This window comes from Xenopus tropicalis, chromosome 4 (genome assembly GCF_000004195.4).
Source record: "Xenopus tropicalis strain Nigerian chromosome 4, UCB_Xtro_10.0, whole genome shotgun sequence".
Lineage (NCBI taxonomy): Eukaryota > Metazoa > Chordata > Amphibia > Anura > Pipidae > Xenopus > Xenopus tropicalis.
Genome location: NC_030680.2, coordinates 73557261 through 73580369, shown reverse-complemented (window position 1 = coordinate 73580369; position 23109 = coordinate 73557261). Strand labels below are relative to the sequence as shown.

General features: G+C 38.3%; 1 protein-coding gene across 7 annotated transcripts in view; it reads right to left on the bottom strand.

Moving 5' to 3' along the window:
* Nucleotides 1–23109, bottom strand: part of phkb (phosphorylase kinase, beta) — a 194507-nt gene that overhangs the window by 84574 nt on the left and 86824 nt on the right. For all 7 annotated transcript variants that reach the window (XM_004914060.4, XM_031900821.1, XM_002931669.4 and 4 more), the window contains 3 exons: nt 9869–9932; nt 2236–2331; nt 44–241 (listed from right to left, as the gene is read on the bottom strand). In XM_004914060.4, coding sequence (XP_004914117.2) covers nt 44–241; nt 2236–2331; nt 9869–9932 — 358 coding nt within the window. The remainder of the gene's footprint in view (nt 1–43; nt 242–2235; nt 2332–9868; nt 9933–23109) is intronic.

Here is a 23109-nt window from a genome sequence, read left to right as displayed (position 1 = left end):
ATGATCTTAACAAACGTTAGTAAGTAAATACAGTAAACAATACCTTGATTTCAGCAGGTTTGTAGTACCGTCTGTTTTCATCTTCTAGTGCAGTCCGATAACCATCCCTTAGAAATCGCTTAAAGCCATATTTTCCTTTAAGCTTACGTTCTATTTTATCCAGTGTTTGGTTAAACAGAGCATCATCATCAACAGCAAATGCAGGGTAACTGATACAGGTAAGGAGGGCTGCATCTGTGTTCTAAAAAGTAGTGAAACAGGCAACAAATAACACCAATTAGTTTGAAGAGTTAATGTAGTTGGACTTTAGTTATTCCATAATTTTGCATACATAGTGGAAAATTAATTAAAGGAAGCATTGTAAATAACTAAACCCAATGAGCAGAATGATGTTAGTTTCTTTAACAATCTTGGACAAAAGACAATTTTTGTGCAAAGAAGTAGCAATTTAAATGTCTGGAGGTCTGAATTTGGGTTCAGTTTGGAGTTTTTTTTGTTATTATTCCGTATTTAGTCTCCTGCTAAACTTAATGATTTTTACATCCTGTTCTATTGCAGATAGAATCAGTCTCAAGAGGTAGAAAATCCCAAATATAATTGATAATGACAAACTAAATGTCACAGGATTTACTTATCTATATTTTTGTCATTAAAGATGTGCACACTGTAACTAGGGAATAGATGCATTGATTAAACAGTTTCTCAACTCTTTCTTCTAACAACCTGTGCTTGGTGGGATTATTGCTAGCGGTACAACAACAATTTAATATAAGGCTTAAGCTGCAGAAGAACATTTATCACTATTTAATAGCTGTAGCTTTTCTTCTGAGAGTTAGCAGTGGCAAAATACTAAGAAATGAAAGAGTACAGCGGCACAATGGTTCCCTGAAAAGTGGGATGCCCATGTTTTCAGAAAATGCCACTGCATGTGTACCATACAAGTAGTAATTGATATTATCAAAGCATAAAGTCACTGGAACCTATCCAAGGTAGTAATAAAATTATACTTTTTCAGAGAAAAGTACGGTTTCTAAACAGCGACAAATCTACTACTGTAACATTAGCTTCAGCTTAAGTGCCAGTATGTTGAGGTGATAGTAATAGTAATTGTTAAGGTTGTGTGCATGTAGTTAAGTATAGCAGTAACAGCAGCAATTTTGGCAAAGGGTGGGGTACGGGGAAGTAACTGTAATATTTACAAAGCTTATGTGGTAAGGGCCACTAACAGTAATTCTGATTGTGTTGTGAGGGGTAGTAAAAGTGATATTTATGTTTCAAGTTTTGTTGCTCATATCTAATGGCAAGTAAATTACTTGTTCTCCACAACACTTCATTGCATAAATTCCAAAAAAACTTTGGATGGGGGCTTAGGGTGAGGAGCCATAAGGCCCAGATTTGGCAAAAAAAAACATATTTGCTACTCTCAGTGGTGTAATTAACCCATGCTGGGCCTTCCCACCAAAGCATCTTCGGAGAGGACTAGCACACACAGAAACTACTCAGCTAGCGTCCCCTGCTCCCCTGCCAGCTTGTGCTGCCCACTCGCTTTCAGGAGGAGAATGGCTGGGGAAAAAGGATTTACACAACTATAGCTCACCCTGTGGTCAAAGCCTCCCTGCCTTCCCCTGTGATATAACAATGCTTTGATAAATCTGTAACTTTGTAACGAGCCAACAGCAGCTCAGCATAAAAACAAGTCAGGGTGAAATTTTGGATTTTGGCTCTTATTTGCATTTGTACACGTTTGCAATAACGAGTTTAGTTTAGCATCTTATATACTACAGTATTGTTTTATGTTGTGTATGTGACCCCTCTTTAGAAAGTAGTGGCTTACACTGTGTTATACCAATTCAGCACATCCCTCTTTGTCATTTAAGAATCATATACTTGGTCTAAACTCTAAAGCAATCATGATGTGCTGAGAGATGTAGTTAGAAAAACCTCTTGAGGACCACAGGTTGCCCATACCTGAATTGATCTGTACATAGTACAGCAACGTTGCAGGAAAGAACACCAGAATCGATGATATGCCTATGCTAATTTTACGCTGTTCACTCCAAGCCATTTTCTATGCATATTCATTGCTCAAGTGTTTCATAATTACATAGCATTTTTCAATCTGAAAGGGCCTCTCTAATTAAGATGCTATAGAAATGAGTAATATAACCAAGAAACTGTATTAATACACAATCCTTTCTCTTCAAGACATTCTTAACCTTAATTTTATTGACTCACATGGGATCGGGACTCTCTGGGAAGCAATGAACTCAGAGTTTGCCTGTTCCTGTTATGAGCATCAAGATCCACAAAGATGACAGACCAAGAGCAGCCCTGCAAACAGAAGAGCAAAACAATCTATTAGCCTTCCCGAACCACAAAAGTCAATTAGCAATTGACAGTCAATTGGGTGCTCCTAAACTAATGTCTTAGGATCTAGGACGTAGAGTAATCAATGAGAGTGAATCAATTCATTTGTCCTGACAAGATAGCAAATTAAACATGTTCATACGGGTGTGTTTTGGCAAGCATTTAAAACAGTAACCTGATTGACAAGAACACCGTCTTTTTAAGTTTTCTTTATAATTGGATTTATATAAGCCATATATAATACATGTATGTTTACATTTTTTTTATATTAAAGATGCCTGAATAATTATTTAAACTGAATAAAGATGCCCAAGTAATTGTTGAATTTTTGTCAGTATCATTTATTGGCATTTTATAAGTTTGAATTAAATATTGTCATTATTTGGTTCATGCTAAAGTTATTGCACCCTAATTTTGCAACTATTAACATTATGTGAGCACTCTGTAAATTCTCTTTCTAATGTAGTCTAATGTCCTTTGGTATCAGCTCCCTTGTAGTGTAGAAAGTAGAAATCACAGAAAGCCTTAATTGAGAATAGAAGACCCCAATATTGCAGTGTTTAAAAATCTTCAGGGATTTGTGTTTCTTTCTTAAAACAATTCCTACTCATATGCTCATGTCACTATTTTTTTTTCCAAGCACAGAAGGAGTTTTCTAAATTTTCAACAACTAAAAGAGCAAGCGATGCACATGAAATTTTATTACGGCTATAATCTTTAGAAGCTGTTCTCACTTAATTACACAACACTTGAAAGTTAAAAGAATCTCGGTTAACACCTTTATAAAGAATGGCATTCTGCTAGTGAAAGGGAAATGTCCTTTTTCTGGCTATGTTTTAAAGTACAAGGATATTGGATATACCAACTGGGGTCCAACACCTATTGCAATTGGTCATTTGTCTTCTCACGTCTTAGGCCCTTAATACAAATTAACATGTGTGCAGGTATCGCTGTGTGTGTATAATTAATGTAAATTATTTATCTTTATATGTATGATAAAATGTAGGCATCACAGGAGATATGTTACTGCTGGAGCGGTGTTATTAATTGGACAATATCATTTTGTTTTATGATTGTACAGCTTATATATTGATTGGGATGTGAACACATTGATTTCATCTCACAGATGGGGGCTCCTTCTTGTTTTAGTATGCATGTGAGTAACAACATAATTCTATCCCAGGTAGTTTTGTTTTTAATCAGGGGTTCACTAACATGCCTTTATAGGGAAATGCAGGATGGTTTTATGGATATAAAAAAATGTTTTTTATATTTCCACTGACAATCTGTCATTCCATCTACTGCATGTATATTTAAGCTTCTTACAGACTTGAGTTAAGTGTTGCTGGTAGAAAAGAACACAAGTTTTAATGCTATACTACCAATGAAAGAACTGATGGAAAAAAAGGATAAGACATATCCTGAGATAGCAGGGGGGATAGGGGCTCAGTGGGAGATGAACAGAGATACAAAAAAAAAATGAAGGGTCATGTAATAGAGATAAGAGTAACATAAATAAAACTGATTATGGTTGTTTAATCTGAAAACTATTTTAAATAAAACAAGGGATTATTTATTACAACAGTCCCAATATAGCTTACAATCTAAAGTTCCTCAATATTATGAGCAGCCAATTAACCTGCCTGTATGTTTATGGAGGAAACCAGAGCATCCAATGCAAACTAACCCCTACCTCATGCAAGTTGTTTTAAGGTTGAAATGAAACTCAGGACCCTAGTGCTGTAAAACAACAACAATGTTAAAGGGGTGGTTTACCTTGAATTTAACTTTTAGTATATTATAGAATGTCTTCTACTACTAGCACTTTGCATGTGTTCTTTATTATTTAGTTTTTATAGTTTTTAAATTTTTGACTTTCTCCTCTACATTTTCCATCTGACTCTGGCAGCCAAAAAACTATTGCTCTGTGAGGTTACTATTTTAGTATTGTCACTTTTTATTCCTTATCTTTCTATTCAGTCCCTCTCCTATTAAACCCTATATATAAAACAGAACCTATTTACCCTTTCAGACAGCTTCCGTTTTATTTACTATTTCAGGAAAACAGGCTTACAAGATAGCTGAAAATCTTAAGAAGCAAAGCTGCTTATATATCACTTTTCTGTATGCTGTGTAAAAATTATTTCAATATTTGACACTGATTAAAATGAAATTGTTTGTCCTCCCACCTTTATATTTGTTGGTGCAAATAATGCCTTGATTCTGAAGCGAATATTCAGAGATTAAGACATTTTCTGAGTTTTTATCCCAAATCTCTCCCTAAGGAGCTTTCAGAGTTTGGCCAATATGGCTCTAATTCAAGCACAGTGGTAATTTACATTATATCCTGAGTAATTCCTGATAAAAGCAGTGGGATAACATAAGGGGGTGGAAACTGCTGCCTTAGCTGTTAGAAAGGAACATAAAGCATTACTAATCAATATTCTACTATAATCTTTAACTTCCAGATGCTTAAAGAGGTTGTCTTCCTGAGGAAAAAATAGTATAAGCCCTCAGCAAAGTGCAAGGGTGATTACAAGTAATGCTTGTATTCTATTTTAAGCTAACACTCCTTAATTGTAAAGACTGGTGGCATAACAGAATTTGTAATTAAGTCAAAGGGTCTTTAAAGGAGCTAGATTATTTTTCCTGGTATTGCAAGAACAGTTGGATAAATGATGTTCTCCCAAGGCACCCCCCTTGTATAAACTAACATACATGAGAAGGAACTACCTTGAAAAATTCCAAAATGTCTGGGGTGACTGGCTGGATATGGAAGAAGATAGGTAGAGGTTCTATAGGAACCCATTATCCTACCATCCTTTTCTTCATCTCTATGTACTCCCCCCCTCCCCCCATGGTTCTATATCAAAATCTTTAATAACAGTACCACCTTTCCTATACCCCGTTGGGCAATTGGTAAACACAACTTAAAGTCTTACAACATAAAACAATCAGAAATACGCTGTAAACATGTTTCAATGCAGACTGTCATGTTTATTGTTTATTTAGTTTTGTATTGTATGTATGTATGTATAACTTTATTTATAAAGCGCCACAAGGGTACTAAAGGGTACTAAACCAACCATGAGAAATCTGTACAACCATGATGATTATACAATCTATATCTATGTACATCATATAGGTGACCTAACATGAGCACAGGGTCACCGGCTAATCTGGCACTGCACAGGTAGGTTCATCTGCAGGCAATGCAGGATGATTAAATAGATATCTAAAAGCTGGCCAATGTGTTTTCCAACCAATACAATTATGTAATACTTTATTGATACAAGTGATAAATATTTTAATGTTATTAGTCATTTAGAGCAGTACGTCAGTATTCGTTAAATCCAGCAAACTACAGCTACAGACTGGATTGCTGCTTTGAAACAGCTCCCAGGTACACCCAGTCCATACTTTACTTTATCATTACCCCCCTATGACTTCTAGTGATGCCAGACTGTCTGATACCCCCAACACCAAATTCAGATTGCAAGTGAATGTACAGCTCAAACTAACATCTGACAAAGTAAATAGGTACAAGCTCATGTGTATCACTTCATACAATGGGATCTTATTAACAGCTGTGACAACTGTTTAACTGCAGTTGCCATAAAATGCTGTTCTGAGTTAAGGAATCTGCATACTTTTTCTTTTAATGCAAGTTTTGCTAGAAGGCAATGATGTATAATAAGCATAAAAGTGAAACAAAGAAAAAAGAAGGCTGAACAGAAAAATGGCATTTCTTAACTGTAAATGTAGCAAGCCAGAAACATTTTTTCTGTTAAATTAATCTGTACATTAAACAGCCCAGTATGTCTGTGTATAATTGCAGCACGCAATGTTCATCTCTATAATAAGTACACCCCTAGGCTACACAAGGCATGCAAGTGTATTATAAACACGCCCCTGGCAGCACTCAGCATGTATCTGTGTAATAAATGTGACCACAGAGGGGAGAAACACTTCCACATTAATGTTTCCCATCTGAAAACAGCCAATAAGTTGGAGAATTTGAATTCAACCAACAGGGTTGCTGCTTTATGGGCAAAAAAGGTTGACATCACAGTGGGTGTAATTAATTCCTATGTTTTTCCCTTTTCATAAGATTGTCTGACTGAAAATATCCATTTTAAAGGCTAATTTATGAAGTCCAATAAAACAACACTATTAATCAACCTACTTGCACTCATATGTTTGCCTTACACTTTGTGCAGAGTGCAAATGCACTGTGATTATAAACTGCACAACTTAATGTAAAGGTGTAACATAAAGGGATGGATTAAAGAAAAGCCCTGGAACTATTACACTTTGCACATTTGTTATAAGGCTTAAAGGAGAAGGAAAGGCTAAGTCACTTGGGGGAGCCAAAATGTTAGGCACCCCAAGGTGACTTTAATCGCTTACCTCGTACCCTGGGCTGGTGCCCCTGTTAGGAGAAAACAGCACCAGCCCGGGGTACCTGTAGCGAGCGCTTCCTCCTTCCGGCTTAGTTTTGCAAGGACTAAACGACAGGCGCATGCGCAGTAGAGCTGACTTCTCTGTTAAAGTTCGGCTTTTCACTCTACTGCGCATGCGCGCGCACTGAAGCAGGAAGGAGGAAGCGCTGCAGCTACCCCGGGCCGGTGCTGTTCTCTCCGAACAGGGGCACCAGCCCGGGGTAAAAGGTAGGCGATTTAAGTCACTTGGGGTGCCTAACATTTTGGCACCCCAAAGTGACTTTGCCTTTCCTTCTCCTTTATAGGTTGATATTATACCTTTAATGCCTGGATCCAAAACTATACAAAGTGAATCTTGTTGATGCTTTCAACTACTAGTTTAGTGACACTTAATAATGCTATATAATGTAATACCCATGAACCAAGACCAATGCTTGGGGTTAGCGAAAGGCTACATTACCCAGAATAGCAATGCGTGCAGTTGGAATGTAGTGACTGGAACAACATTTTGGATTTGCTTGATTCTTCCTTTCTCAGGAAAAAAACAACTTCTAAGACTGAATCTAACCATAAAATGATCTTTCTGTGCACACTAGAGATTTCAGACTATTTCATGTAATAGACATAGCGGGTTTCAAAGCAGAAATTCTTGCCTAAAAATCTCTCATTGCACCATCTGCAAAAGCCTCTCTCTTCTACAGACAGCAGCACACGACTTCAAAGAGACAAAATCACTGCTTTGAAAGCAACAAAGATCTTGAATCTGATTCCCAAGGTTGATGCAATGCTCTGCTATTCTATAAGCAAAGGAATGACACCATATACAGAGCATTTTAAACTCACACCAACTGCCTTTTTAACAAAAGGATCAAAGCCTGTCATATGTTCATTAATAACTATAAATCATAAACATCCAGAGCCTTGTGGGTCACTGAGCCAACATATTGTTTAGTAGCATTAATACTACTCCCTTTCCTTAGACATATGTAATTTAGGAAATTAACAAAAGCCTATTAACTTCTAATGCCAAATCAGTGAAATTTTTGTTTACTGTTACTGCCCTTTTAGGCTAATGTCCCACGGGGAGATTTAGTCGCTGCAATTTTTAAATAGTGAGTTCCAGCTCGTCTTATCCTAACAAGCAATTACTAGAGATTTCAACAACGAAGCGATTCTATTTCCCACAAATCCAGGGTCATATTCCCTGCCCACAATTGGAAATTACATTCAGTGCAATGGGGAAATCGAAGTGACTTCCCGCTCAGTGGGTTTTACTTTGAGCGATTCCAATAGTTTTGAATGACGATGTTTTCTTTGTAAAATCGCTCGCAAAAGGGTATCATAGTGATTCAGAGTGATAAGTGATTTGAAGTAGTATCGTCGGTTTAGGTACTGGCGATTTATATTCTTCTCTATGTAGAGACAAACAAGCGACTTGTTGCTGGAAACCTCTTTTTAAAATTTGCAGCAACTTATCTCTCTGTGGGACATTAGCCTTAGGGCGAAGGAACAAGGTGCTACTTAGCAGCAGCTTCTTGTCACGGCTATAAAATGCTAAGACATACCCTGCCATAGACAATACTGAGAATTGCCTCTGCTAAAACACACGTAGAAACAATCATCAGTAAATGATCAGTACTGTCTCTTTTTGTAGCCATGGCAAGTAGCTGCTACTAGTAGTTCTGTGTGTCTTCACCCTAAAACACACAGTGCCAGGAGCGTAACAATTACGATAGAACAATATGTGGCTGCAGGATGCCTGTGGCCATTGAGAGTCAATTGGGAGACATGTAGGATTAAACAATTCTTCATGAGGTTTTGGTGGAGTGGGGATTAGCAATGATTTGCTGCAAGTCCCTCTTCTAGCTATGCAACTGCTTTATTTAAAAAAAAAAAAAAAAAATGAATATATCTATCCTGTGAAACTCCAAACTGGCCTTATTGTGGGACAGTGCAAAGGTTCTCATTCTCTCTTTGTTATCCATCATATATATAATCTCAGTAATCTACCAGACTCTCGCCCAAATGGGAAAAATCTCTGCAGTATAACATGTTTTTTACCTACATTTTTCCAAAATAATTGGTTGCCACGACCAGGTACAAAATTTTGAACCCTTGTTCACACAAACCAAAAACCATGGCAACTGACTACCACTTAAGAGGAATTGTCTACTTGTTAGCTCCCAGACCAATGAGTGAAAATTTTTTCATGCATAATGTTTTGTTTTTCTTACACACAGGCTGTGTAGCCTGTATATTATCCTGTACATTATATCTTTATAAATGGTGCTTAGTGATATCATCAGTTATAAATGGTGTTTAGTGATTTCTGTCACGTGACACTATATATATATATATATATATATATATATATATATACACACACACACACACACACACACACACACAATATATACAATAATTGTCCAGATACTTCTAATGCATAGCATTTTTGTTGAGCATAATTTGGCCGATTTCAAGTTCTTGTGCAGTTTTATGTAAAAATACACAAGACTCTAAATATTTCTTGATAAAAATAATAGGCAAAAGTATATTCAGTACAAGCCCTATACATTGAGCTCATGCTAAACAGGTGTATACTGCCCCTTAAGATGAACAATAAGGAAGCTAAGTCCCAGCTCAGTACAGGTATAGGACCCGTTATCCAGAAGGCTCGGGACCAAGGTTATTCTGGATAAGGAGTCTTTCTGTAATTTGGATCTCCATACCTTAAGTCTACTAAAAAATCAATAAAACATTAATTAAACCTAATAGGATTGTTTCGCATTCAATAAGGATTAACTATATCTTAGTTGGGATCAATTACAAGGTACTGTTTTATTATTACAGAGAAAAAGGAAATCAGTTTTAAAATTCTGAATTATTTGGTTAAAATGGAGTCTATGGGAGACGGGCTTTCCGTAATTCAGAGCTTTCTGGATAACGGGTTTCCGGATAAGGGGTCCAATACCTGTACCAGTTTTATTATGATATTTTGCTTAAAGAATTTTTCAGACCGAGAAATGATTAAAACTGTCACATGTATAGTTGCTTTTTACCTGGTTTCCAAAAAGGTTGAATCCATCAATGGCTTCAAGGGCAGCTTTAGCCAAACCAACAGAACTGTAACAAAACAAAAAGCAATAGAAATATTTACAATGACAATCAACACTTCCAGGCCTGAAATAGTCAATAACAGTTGACTCAGGGTGCATTATTTAGCAGGTATCAGCTTTGCACAATGAATAAATCTGTCGCACATTACAGTAGGACAAATTGAATTCTAGAGGTCACCATTAGATACTTGAGAACAAAGTAACTAAGCTATAAACAAGCCAATGTTAATATACGCATAAAAAAGCTAATGTTGTAGAGGTGAAACTGTTGACTAAGCTGCTAAAGTATGGTTTATAGACACTGACAGAGATGTGCTTATGTCTCTACTCTCATTCTAAAGGGAATTACAAGAGGCAACAATTTATTGTTTTGACACTGGCTTTTCAATGAGAGTGGGATAGGTAAGGAAGCATAGTAGAGGCAAAGTAAACAAATACATTGTACTTATAAACTATATATCTATGAAATCTGACCCACTTTGCATTTTCTCCACCTGCAAACATCCAAAAATACATACTCTTGCATTTTCGCAGTCTGGTTAATATGGTTCAACAAGGCAGCGCTTTGAATAAAAGACTAAAATATGAATTGAGGGCTTGAACGGAGAGATCAAATTCATTGTTTGTCATAAAGTCATATGTTTACCACATATTTATATTTTAGAATAACATAGTCCCTAAAGTATGTACAATTCCATGGCCAAGCCTTAAATTAAAATTGTCCAGAACTAAGAAAGGACTATGATAGCCCAAAACATGGTGGTGATTTTCCCCAAACTCCCAACGCTCTATGTTTACTATTGTAGACTATTTAGAATCTATTCTAGATTTATGTATGATATCACTATCCCTATATTTTACAGATGTACCTGATAATGGATGTGGGTTGCATAAAATCCGTTACTGGTCTAATTTGTAGAAACCTTTATTTATACCATGTTTATTAATATCATTATTAATTAGTACATTAATGTATGAGTAATTTAAGACTTGGTATTCTACTCGGAACATTCAGATGTCACTCTTTGTAATTATTTAAAGGTGCTTAATTCATTTGTTGATTTGATTGGTAATCACTTTGTGATGCTGAAGATATATTATTGATTATATTGATCTGGAAGGGAGTGATTACATTATTGTGTATTCCATTAACTTTATTTATAATATATTTCAGAGGTACTATACTGCATGTGTTAAGCTGGCCATACACGCACCGATAATATCGTATGAAACCTCGTTTCATACGATATTCGGTGCGTGTATGGCATGTCGGCGAGGCGACCGATATCGCAGGAAGCTGCTGATATCGGTCGACTCGCCAATCGGATCGGTTAAAAGATTTTGATTGGGCGCCATAGAAGGCGCCTGACCAAAATCTGCCATCAGGGCTGAATCAGCAGAAGGAGGTAGAAATCCTATTGTTTCTACCTCCTTATCTGCTGTTTCAGCCCAGAACGGTGTGTGGCGGATCTGGCGATGTTTCGTGCGACCGATGGTCGCACGAAAGATCGTCAGATCGCCACGTGTGTGGCCACCTTTAAGCTACTGTGAAAATAGTTAGAATATTTATTAACATTTATTTAAATATGATTAAAGCAGATAATGTTATCTCCTATGCAAGGGGAGCCCGCAAACAGGTGACTTGCATGAGACAAGAAACTGACCCCTGCAGCTGCACTGATACTATCATGACAAAGTCCTCATCAAAACTTAAAGGTGGCCATACACCTTCAGAGCTAAATCATCAGATATGGAGGTAGAAACAATAGGCATTCTATCTTTTGTCCCATCTGATCGACAAGATGACTGATATCCGAACTAGGTTTCATATGATAATATTGGTTCACGTATGCACCTTAGTATTTATCTGTGCAGGAGTTTTCATTGAGCACAAAAAAAGGGGGAAAAAAGGCACACAAAACGAATTGCTGGTGTAAAAAAAATACCCCCAACCTGTTTATTGCAGAGTGCACATACAGACCAAACGTTTCAAGAGCTACATGCTCTCTTCATCAGTGGAAAAAGTACACACTTTGTACTTTTGTAATTTTTCCACTGATGAAGAGAGCATGTAGCTCTTGAAACGTTTGGTCTGTATGTGCACTCCGCAATAAACAGGTTGGAGGTATTTTTTTTACACCAGCAATTCGTTTTGTGTTCCTTTTTTCCCCCTTTCTTCTTGTGCTCATTACTATAGGTGAATCAGGAGGATTTGCAGTGGATAACGGACTGAGTTTACAAGGAACCGTGAGTGTATGGACTTACTTTGTTTGTTATATTCAGGAGTTTTCATTAACAGTAGTACCCAGTGTAGGTTCTCTGAGAGTTCAATTATGACTAGATTCTATGAGATGTGACCCACCATTATGCAGTGTCATTAGCAGAACCCATGAAGCTTGGATCCCAAAACAGGGTTCTCCTGTGGTACTTATGGTACAGATTTTCACTATTAATCCAGAGTCAGTGATGTGATTTTAAGTTTTCTAAATGCATCCCAATCTTTCCCTGGCCATATACTATTTTTGCTGTCAGACATGATGGGCTTGTCAGCAGAAATTAATTTAAAAAGGATCTGTGGTTTGCTCTGTTACAATACAAACATTAAACGGAAAATATATGAGACCCCAAGACATCTAATTCCACTGTCTAATTCCACTCATACATAAATAGGAGATCCACAAGACAGGGTTCTGGAATGAAAAAGCACTGTAATTTATGTCTGCTGTTTGATACTTGCATATTTTCTGCTGTTACCATTAGACAAAAAATGAACATTTGAATTTCACAATTATTTACCGCATTAGATCCTTTGTTGGCTTAATATACAAAGGCTTCAAAAAAAGTCACTTGCTAATATATACCCTAGGGACATATCTATATTATACAGGAAGGGCCATGACAGATGAGCAAAAATGCTGAATAAATTCACTATAGATGCCACATTAGGGCCCAATGGAATCCACCACTTTTACTGATTTTCCCTTTCAGCTTGTATAGAACCAATGAATAGGAATAAAGCTAATGTAATTCCAATGTTTATAACGGGATTACGTTTTCAATCTGGAAATTACAGACCTGTATATTTGGTGGGCAAGTTATGAAAAGGTTTAATAAGGGATCACATTCAAGATCATGTTCTAGGGAATGGTATTACAGGTAATAATCAGTATGTATTTAGGTCAGATCAAGTCAGGCATATCTAATATATTTTTAAGAAGAAATAAATATGACCTTGGGCAGTAGGGTTGCAGAAGATGGGGTTCTACTCAAATGCTGCCAAACCTTTAGATGCAGTGGTGCGCCCATTTCTAAACAAATGGCTGTTGGCCTTGTCAATGCTGTTAATACATGGATTTGGAACTGGCTTAAAGGAGAATGCAAGTCAAAATTTAAAAAGCATACTGCCCAATAGTCCTCCTATTGTTTAGTAAAAAAGCCATACTTTTGGTTCACCTAATCAAATATTTACTCAGTCACACTTACTTCACATTTTTTAGAACAGGCAGCCATCTCTAAAAAGGTATTCTCCCTTCCTTTCCCTCCTTGCTTCATACTGCACATGTGTTTCATTCCCTCACCCCCCTCCCCTCTGCTAGAGCCGCTTCTAATTGGCTGGTGGGTATGTGTAGCTCAGAACAGGAGACAGGATCAAGTTACACACATGTTCAGAGAATAGGAAGGGAAGAGAGATTTCAGTGATGTCACTGTAGTCTTCACACTGCTGTAGGCTGCCAGCACCATATCTCAGAGAAGCAAGCAGGGATCTGGGAATTTAGATATGCAGTAAGTACTTAAAAAGAATGCCTTTAGACTTACTTTTAATTTATATTAACCTTTCATTGTCCTTTAAGAAGGTGGTTCTCAATTGTACATTTTCATTAGGTCTACTTTTAATGAATTTGCTCATGGAAGACTTGGAAGAGGGCATTCTATGCAATATATCAAAACTACGCAGACCATTTAATTCCATTGAAGATGTGTAACTCTTGAAGGAAATCTAGACAACTGACAATCTGAGCAGCTTAGTGGCAGAAGAGATTCAGTGTTTATGGTTATGCAATTGGGATTCAAAAATATGAAAACCACCACTTAGGCAAATCCTTAAGGGAGAAGGACCTACTTATGGTATGAGAACTAAGCTGTTGCAGGAGAAAGATGCAAAGTTTCCCCTTTAAATTATTGTAAAGCACTGCATAACTTGCGTAACTGGTGTATTCTAAAATTTTTTGATTTATACCAAGAACAACTTTTTATTACCTGTAATTACATGACACCTTACAATACAAGATGTTAGCGAGCAAAAGCTAAAAAATACTCTAAAGATAAAGATAAACTGAAACCAGAATTTCTTTCAGAATTGCATTAAACACAAGTGAATTAATATATGATTTTATAACAAAAGTAAACAAAAATTCTAACCAACTTTCTAATATACATTAATAAAAAATATTTAATGGCTTTAAAGTTAATTGTTATTAAAGTTGAAAGCAGTCCTTTTGTATTTTCTGTGTTTGACTTTAAAAATAATGAACAAGAATGTCTTCTCCTCTATAGGGGTAAATTACTACTAATTTTGCAATGACTATTTTTTAAGGCAGAAACAGTGCACTGGCAATTTTTCCTCCTTATTTATGTGTACAAATAATGGCTTATTATCATTTCTAGAGGCTGTTCGACTCCAGGAAATAGGTTAGACAGAGCACTGACAATTGGGTGTTTCTAGCCGCTGGTCAAAGCTAAAGTACGGCTTAGAACGAGTGCTGGTTATTATTTTCTTTGTTTGGTATCAATATATTATATAACCCTTAACCCATAGCTTGGCAGGCCCACAAATGTCTTGGCTCAGCTGAAGTAGGGTTACTGTGCACTTTAAGTAGGGTAGTGTAGGCAATAAGCCGACTTTCATCACACATTACATGGGTAAAGCAGACAGGGTAACACCAAGAATTATGAGAAAAAGAAAGGTCTTATCCCCAAGAAATAAAATTATTTTTTATATTTCTTTCAGAAGCAAAAAGAAGTAAATAGTGAAGTAATACAGTAAATAACATCAGTGGATCAGTGTTGCCACCTTTCCTCAATCTTTTTACTGGCCAGAGCAGGAGTGGGTCTACAAGGGAACGGTCTGTGACATCATGGGCGGAGTCATGTGGACATGACCTTGGTGGGCAGCATTTAGGGCTCTGGCACACGGGGAGATTAGTCGCCCGCGGCAAAACTCCCTGTTCGCGGGCGACTAATCTCCCTGAGTTGCCTTCCCCTGCCATCCCATCGGCGACAATGTAAGTCGCCGGTGGGATGGCAGACGCAGCGGGGCGATTTCAGGGAAATCGCGAAAAAGACTCTTTGCGCGAAATCTCGAAAAAGACCCTTTGCGCGAAATCTCGAAAAAGACCCTTTGCGCGAAATCTCGAAAAAGACCCTTTGCGCGAAATCGCGCCGCCGCGTGTGCCATCCCGCCGGCGACTTACATGTTCGCCGGTGGGATGGCGGGTCATGGCAACTCGGGGAGATTAGTGGCCCGTGACAAGGGAGATTTGTCACGGGCGTCTAATCTCCCCATGTGCCAGAGCCCTTAAGGGGAAACAGTGAGCAGGGCAGGCAAGAAAGGGAGCTGGGACAGGGGCGGAAGACAAGTTACATTGGCGGAAAATTTGCATATTTTACAGGCTAGGTCGGTGAAATACCAGCCAGGTGGCAGCCGTCAGTGCAGTAAAATATAATTTTATAGAAAAGTTTCATGTTATGTAAATATACCCTTTAAATGCAGAGAAGAAGAGGGTAAAAAGACAAACAGAATTCACATTTCACATGCAAAACATATTTCACACAGCACCCGCTGCGAGTCAATCTACCAACACGCAAGCTTTAAACAGCAGGAGGTAACAATATGCAGTAAGTAGGAATGGGCCCAATGCACAACAGTTGCTGAGCAGCAGATGAATCTCTATTCTGCGTTATGGTTATTCTATAAAAATATTATAAGGGACTAGTAAACCACAAGAATAGAAACCAATAGGAAATGGGTGGTAAGGGCATAGCATAGGCAATTAATAGCACCCATTTCTCAAGTGTTTCCAGTGACCTCTTAAAAAGGCTCTGTCTAAAGCAGTAACATGAGCTAATATGATTAGTCAAAATACTCTTGCAAATACAGATGGTAATTTGTTAAGTTCTTGATAAATGGTAGCAAGGGGTGTCAGTCCAAATAGGAAAGTCAGGGCCAAGAATAATACTTTGTAGAGGCCTATTTATCAAGCTGTGAAAAGAAATACAGTAAGGAACATAAGTATTTGAACACCCTGCGATTTTGCAAGTTCTCCCACTTATAAATCATGGAGGGGTCTGAAATTCACATTGTAGGTGCATGCCCACTGTGAGAATTATTTGTATTGCACTGCTGCACATAAGTATTTGAATACCTGGCAATCAGCAAGAATTCTGGCTTTCAAACACCTGTTACTCTGCCTTTAAATAGTCCACCTCTAATCCACTCATTAATCTAAATTAGTAGCACCTGTCTGAGTTACAGGGCAATTGCCAAGCAGCTTGGTGAAAATAGATCAACTGTTGGAGCAATTGTTAGAAAATGGAAGAGGCTAAAGACAACTGTCAGTCTCCCTAGGACTGGGGCTCCATGCAAGATCTCACCTCGTGGAGTATCACTGATGATAAGAAAGGTGAGGAATCAGCCCAGAACTACAATGGAGGAGCTGGTCAATGACATGAAAAGAACTGGGACCACAGTTTCAAAGGTCAATGTCTGTAGAACACTATGCCGTCATGGTTTCAAATCATGCATTGCACGGAAGGTTTCCCTGCTCGTCATCACATGTCCAGGCCCGTCTAAAGTTTGCCAATGCCCATCTGGATGATCTGGAAGTCATGTGGTTAGATGAGACTAAAGTAGACTTTTTGGTCTAAACTTCACTCGCCGTGTTTGGAGAAAAATAAGGATGAGTTGCATCCCTACTGTGAAGCATGGGGGTGGTAACATCATGCTTTGGGGGTGCTTTTCTGCGAAGGGGACAGGACGACTGCACTGTATTAAGGAGAGGATGAATGGGGCCATGTATTGTGAGATTTTGAGCAACAACCTCCTTCCCTCAGTCAGAGCATTGAAGATGGGTCATGGCTGGGTCTTCCAACATAACAATGACCCGAAGCACACAGCCAGGATAACCAAGGAGTGGCTCCGTAAGAGGCATATCAAGGTTCTGGAGTGGCCTAGCCAGTCTTCAGACCTAAATCCAATAGAAAATCTTTGGAGGGAGCTGAAACTCTGTGTTGGTCAGCGACAGCTGCGAAACCTGACAGATCTAGAGGAGACCTGTGTGGAGGAGTGGGCCAAAATCCCTGTTGCAGTGTGTGCAAACCTGGTCAAGAACTACAGGAAATGTGTGACCTCTGTAATTGCAAACAAAGGCTTCTGTAACACTGATTTTCTCAGGTGTTCAAATACTTTTGTGCAGCAGTGCAGCAGCAGTACAAATACATTCTTTAATGTATTTTTTTTATGTATAATTTTTTAGAGACCCCTCCATGATTTCTAAGTGGGAGAACTAGCAAAATCGCAGGGTGTTCAAATACTTATGTTCCTCACTGTATATAGATATCATAGTAACATAGTAACATAGTAAGTTGGGTTGAAAAAAGACATACGTCCATCAAGTTCAACCATAATACCTATATATAACCTGCCTAACTACTAGTTGATCCAGAGGAAGGCAAAAAACCCCATCTGAAGCTTCTCTAATTTGCCGCAGAGGGGAAAAAATTCCTTCCTGACTCCAAGATGGCAATCGGACCAGTCCCTGGATCAACTTGTACTAAGAGCTATCTCCCATAACCCTGTATTCCCTCACTTGCTAAGAATCCATCCAGCCCCTTCTTAAAGTTATATATTGTATCAGCCAGTACGACTGATTCGGGGAGGGAATTCCAGAACTTCACAGCTCTCACTGTAAAAAATCCTTTCCGAATATTTAAATGGAACCTCCCTTCTTCTAAACGGAGTGGGTGCCCTCGTGCCCGTTGGAAGGACCTACTGGTAAATAAAACATTAGAAAGGTTATTATATGATCCCTTTATATATTTATACATAGTTATCATGTCACCTCTTAAGCGCCTCTTCTCCAGTGTAAACAGACCCAACTTGGCCAGTCTTTCTTCATAACTGAGACTTTCCATACCCTTTACCAGCTTAGTTGCCCTTCTCTGGACCCTCTCTAACTCAATAATGTCCCGTTTGAGCACTGGAGACCAAAACTGAACAGCATATTCTAGATGGGGCCTTCCCAGTGCTCTGTAAAGGGGAAGAATAACCCCCTCCTCCTGTGAATCTATACCCCTTTTAATACAGCTCAAAACCTTGTTTGCCCTTGCAGCTGCTGCCTGGCATTGCTTGCTACAGCCAAGTTGATTATCTACAAGGACTCCAAGGTCCTTCTCCATTATGGATTTTCCTAGTGCAGTCCCATTAAGGGTATACGGGGCTTGCATATTTTTACATCCCAGGTGCATGACCTTACATTTATCCACATTAAATCTCATCTGCCACTTAGCTGCCCAGATTGCCAGTTGGTCAAGATCCTGCTGCAGGGATGTCACATCCTGGATAGAATTGACTGGTCTGCAGAGTTTTGTGTCATCTGCAAACACTGATAAATTACTCATAATACCCTCCCCTAAGTCATTTATGAACAAATTAAACAAAAGTGGAGCCAGTACAGAACCCTGAGGGACCCCACTGAGAACCTTATTCCAAGTAGAGAATGTGCCATTAACAACCACCCTCTGTACCCGATCCTGTAGCCAGTTTTCTATCCATGTGCAAACGACTTCAATAAGACCAATAGACCTTAGCTTAGAAAGCAGTCGTTTGTGGGGAACGGTATCAAATGCTTTGGCAAAATCCAAATAGATTATATCTACTGCATCCCCACTGTCCAGCTTCTTACTTACCTCATCATAAAAAGCAATTAAATTGATCTGACATGACCTGTCCTTCATAAAGCCATGCTGATTACTGCTCATAATGGCATTCTCCACTACATAATTTTGAATGTGATCCCTTAACAAGCCTTCAAATAACTTGCCCACCACAGATGTCAAACTCACAGGCCTATAATTGCCAGGCTGAGATCTTACTCCCTTTTTAAATATAGGAATGACATTCGCCTTCTTCCAATCCCTAGGTACCATACCTGATGAAAGCGAGTCTGAGAATATCAGAAACAAGGGCCACTGCAATTCTGCCCCTAGCTCTCTCAGTACCCGAGGGTGTATTCCATCTGGCCCAGGTGCCTTGTTTACATTTATCGTGTGTAACCCTTTAAGCACCATATCCTGTGCCAACCACTGTGTAGTTGGAGCTGAGGCAACAGTGCAGCTATTGGGTATACAGTGGATATAAAAATCTACATACCCCTGGTAAAATGTCAGGTTCCTGTACTGTACAAAAATGAGACAAAGATAAATCATTTCAGAACTTTTTCCACCTTTAATGTGACCTATAAACTGTACCACTCAATTGAAAAACAAACTGAAATCTTTTAGGTGGAGGGAAGAAAACCAAAAAAACTAAAATAATGTGGTTGCATAAGTGTGCACACCCTCTTCTAACTGGGGATGTAGCTGTGTTCAGAATGAAGCAATCACATTCAAAATCATGTTAAATAGGACTCAGCATACACCTGCCATCATTTAAAGTGCCTCTAATTAACTCCAAATAAAGTTCAGCTGCTCTAGTTGGTCTTTCCTGACATTTTTTTTAGTCGCATCCCACAGCAAAAGCCATGGTCCACAGAGAGCTTCCAAAGCATCTCACTGTTAAAAGGTATCAGTCAGGAGAAGGGTACAAAAGAATTTCCAAGGCATTAGATATACCATGGAACACAGTTAAGACAGTCATCATCAAGTGGAGAAAATATGGCACAACAGTGACATTAACAAGAACTGGACGTCCCTCCAAAATTGATGAAAAGACGAGAAGAAAACAGGTCAGGGAGGCTACCAAGAGGCCTACAGCAACATTAAAGGAGCTGCAGGAATATCTTGCAAGTACTGGCTGTGTGGTACATGTGACAACAATCTCCCGTATTCTTCATATGTCTGGGCAATGGGGTAGAGTGGCAAGACGTAAGCCTTTTCTTACGAAGAAAAGCATCCAAGCCAGGCCATTTTGCAAAAATGGGAAAAGGTGTTATGGCCTGATGAAACCAAGGTTGAACTTTTTGGCCATATTTCCCAAAAATATGTTTGGAGTAAAAACAATACTGCACATCACCAAAAAACACCATATCCACAGTGAAGCATGGTGGTGGCAGCATCATGCTTTGGGGCTGTTTTTTTTCAGCTGGAACTGGGGCCTTAGTTAAGATAGAGGGAATTATGAACAGTTCCAAATACCAGTCAATATTGGCACAAAATCTTCAGGCTTCTGCTAGAAAGCTGAACATGAGGAGGAACTTCATCTTTCAGCATAACAACGACCCAAAGCATACATCCAAATCAACAAAGGAATGGCTTCACCGGAAGAAGATTACCATCCAACCCGCTTGTTACGCTCCTCTACTGACCTGCTCCTAAACCCCTCTCTCATTCCCTCCTCACACACTCGCATTCAAGACTTTGCAAGGGCTGCCCCCCTTCTCTGGAATTCGCTTCCACAAACTGTAAGGCTTTCTCCCAATCTCTCTGCCTTCAAGAAATCTCTAAAAACGCAATTATTTAGAGAAGCTTACCCTAATCTAGTTTAACATAACCTCAGTGTGCTGCTAAAAGCAATACCCTGTGCCAGACCTCTCACAACTCTGGTCATGCCCATTCCCACACCTTGTGGCTCAAGCCTTTCTCCCTGTAGATTGTAAGCTCTTTAGGGCAGGGCTCTCTTCACCGCTTGTATCGGTAATTGATTGCTTTATATGTTACTCTGTATGTCCAATGTATAAAACCCACTTATTGTACAGCGCTGCGGAATATGTTGGCGCTTTATAAATAAATGTTAATAATAATAATGTTTATGTCAGTAGGGGGACAATACCAATTAGATAAAGCAGCATGAAAAGAAACTTAGCTACCACTGGGAAAAAGTACTAAGGTATTGGTTTCTGCATTTGTATTGCTGTTAGACAAATAAACACATATATTGCCATACACAAGAACATAAATGTAGAGCAGAACATTATGTGAGCATTAGAAAACTTAAGGGTTTTCACTATAGGCACATGGGAAGACAATTTATCAAGGATTAATAGCATGGTTTGCCACAACCAACTGTGCCATAGATGCTTTATGGGCTTAATACACCTACTGTGAAAAATTCCTAGCGGTCATGTATTTATCCCTCTGCACTGCACTGTTCTACAATCATAATTTACACTTTGTTAAAGGGGTATATTGCCTTCAAATTATTGTTAGGTAAAATTAAATTACAAATAACAATAACATTCGAAATTGCTGTTTTTTTTAATGGTGTTTGAGTTATTTAACTTTTTGTTTTGCTACTCTCTGGTTTGTAACCGAAGTCTGGTTGCTAGGGTCCCGCCAACAGTTGGGAATTCAGAATGTAAAATAAACAGGAGTGGGCCTCTGATGAACATAGGCAATAATAATTTATCACCAATGAAGATCATTAATTTTTCTTGTTGTTCCCAGGGTTAGTGAGAGACAGCATTTTAAGCTGCATTATGAAAAAAGGCAGGTACCTAAGAAATAGAAAATAAAGATCAACTGAAAGTTTCCTAACAATTTTAAAATTAACTTAATTTTTAATTAAGCCTGTGGAATGCTCTAATTTACAACTGACTGGTGACCCTGATGCACCATCACAGCACACAGGGAAAGCACACTGAACAGAGGGAATTCATTTCATGAGAAATGTCCCATAAACAGGCATTAACACACAGAAGGTAATGTATTGGCCATTCTCAGAGGTAAAACACAATGACATTATGAAACGGCTCAAACATTGAATAATATCATGCAGAGTGCTTTCACTGAATGTTGCAAATAAGAGTAAATTTGGATTTAACTTCAGCATTCCCGAAGAGATCCATGCCTAGCAATGCAATGAAGACTACTAGATTGAGGTACATACAGCTCGTTTCACTGCTCATGGTCTAATGATTTTTCCTTATTGCTGAGTTTGCTGTAACAGTGAAAGATGATGTGCTATGAAGCCTAAATGATGCCGAGTGTCAAGGCACTAAACTCAGTGAAAGCCATGTTGTTGATAACAGAACTAACACCGAGCCCAACTTCCAAAGAGATCAAGTTTGATTTCCTTGTCAGCTCACTGAGATCTCAGTCATTGTTTTAGACACCAATAAGAAGAATGTAATCTCTAAGGGGCAATGGCATTCAGCGCCCATAATAATACTTCTTTAAATATCTGTCTTAGAAGAAAAGAAATGTAGTTTTGTATTAGGTTAGGTGCAATATGAAAAGGTTTCCAAGGTAGGCTGTTATAAAAAGAAAGGGGATTTAAGAAGATGAAGCAGATATATAATTAATGCACTGGGGATAAGATAAAAAGGAAATATTTATAGAACAGCAAAGCTAAGAGGGACAGACTAAACTATAGGGGTTCTGTCTATTTAAGGCATATGTTTGTTTTACCCTCTAGCAAATACAGTAAGAATGTGAAGAAGTTTGTACTTAGTATCAGCACAATGCCATATTGGTGGCAAAACATTCCTATTAGGTTTATTTAATGTTTAAATCATTTTCTTAGCAGTCAAAGTATGGAGATCCAAATTCTGGAAAGACCCTTTATACATAAGGCCCTGAGCATTCTGCATAATGGGTCCCCAAACCTGTACCGTTATGTGATGTATTTTCAGAATACTTGGGAACTAGAGATTTCCAGATAAGGGACCCCTCAATAATTTGGATTACGATACATTTAAAGTCTGCTACTAATAATTTAAACATTAAATAAACCCAAAAGGATTGTTTTGCCACCAGTATGCATTCACGCAGCTTATTATGGGGCAAGAACAAGTTACTGTTTTATTATTACAGAGAAAAAGGAAAATTAAAGTTTAAAGGAGACATATTGGATAAATGGGAAAAACGCTAATTTTGTAGGCAATTATGAATAATATACGGTGCTGGTTTCTCTTTGTGCTAAAAATGAATCCTCTCTGTAAAAACTGACCCTTTATTGGAGCTCCCTATAG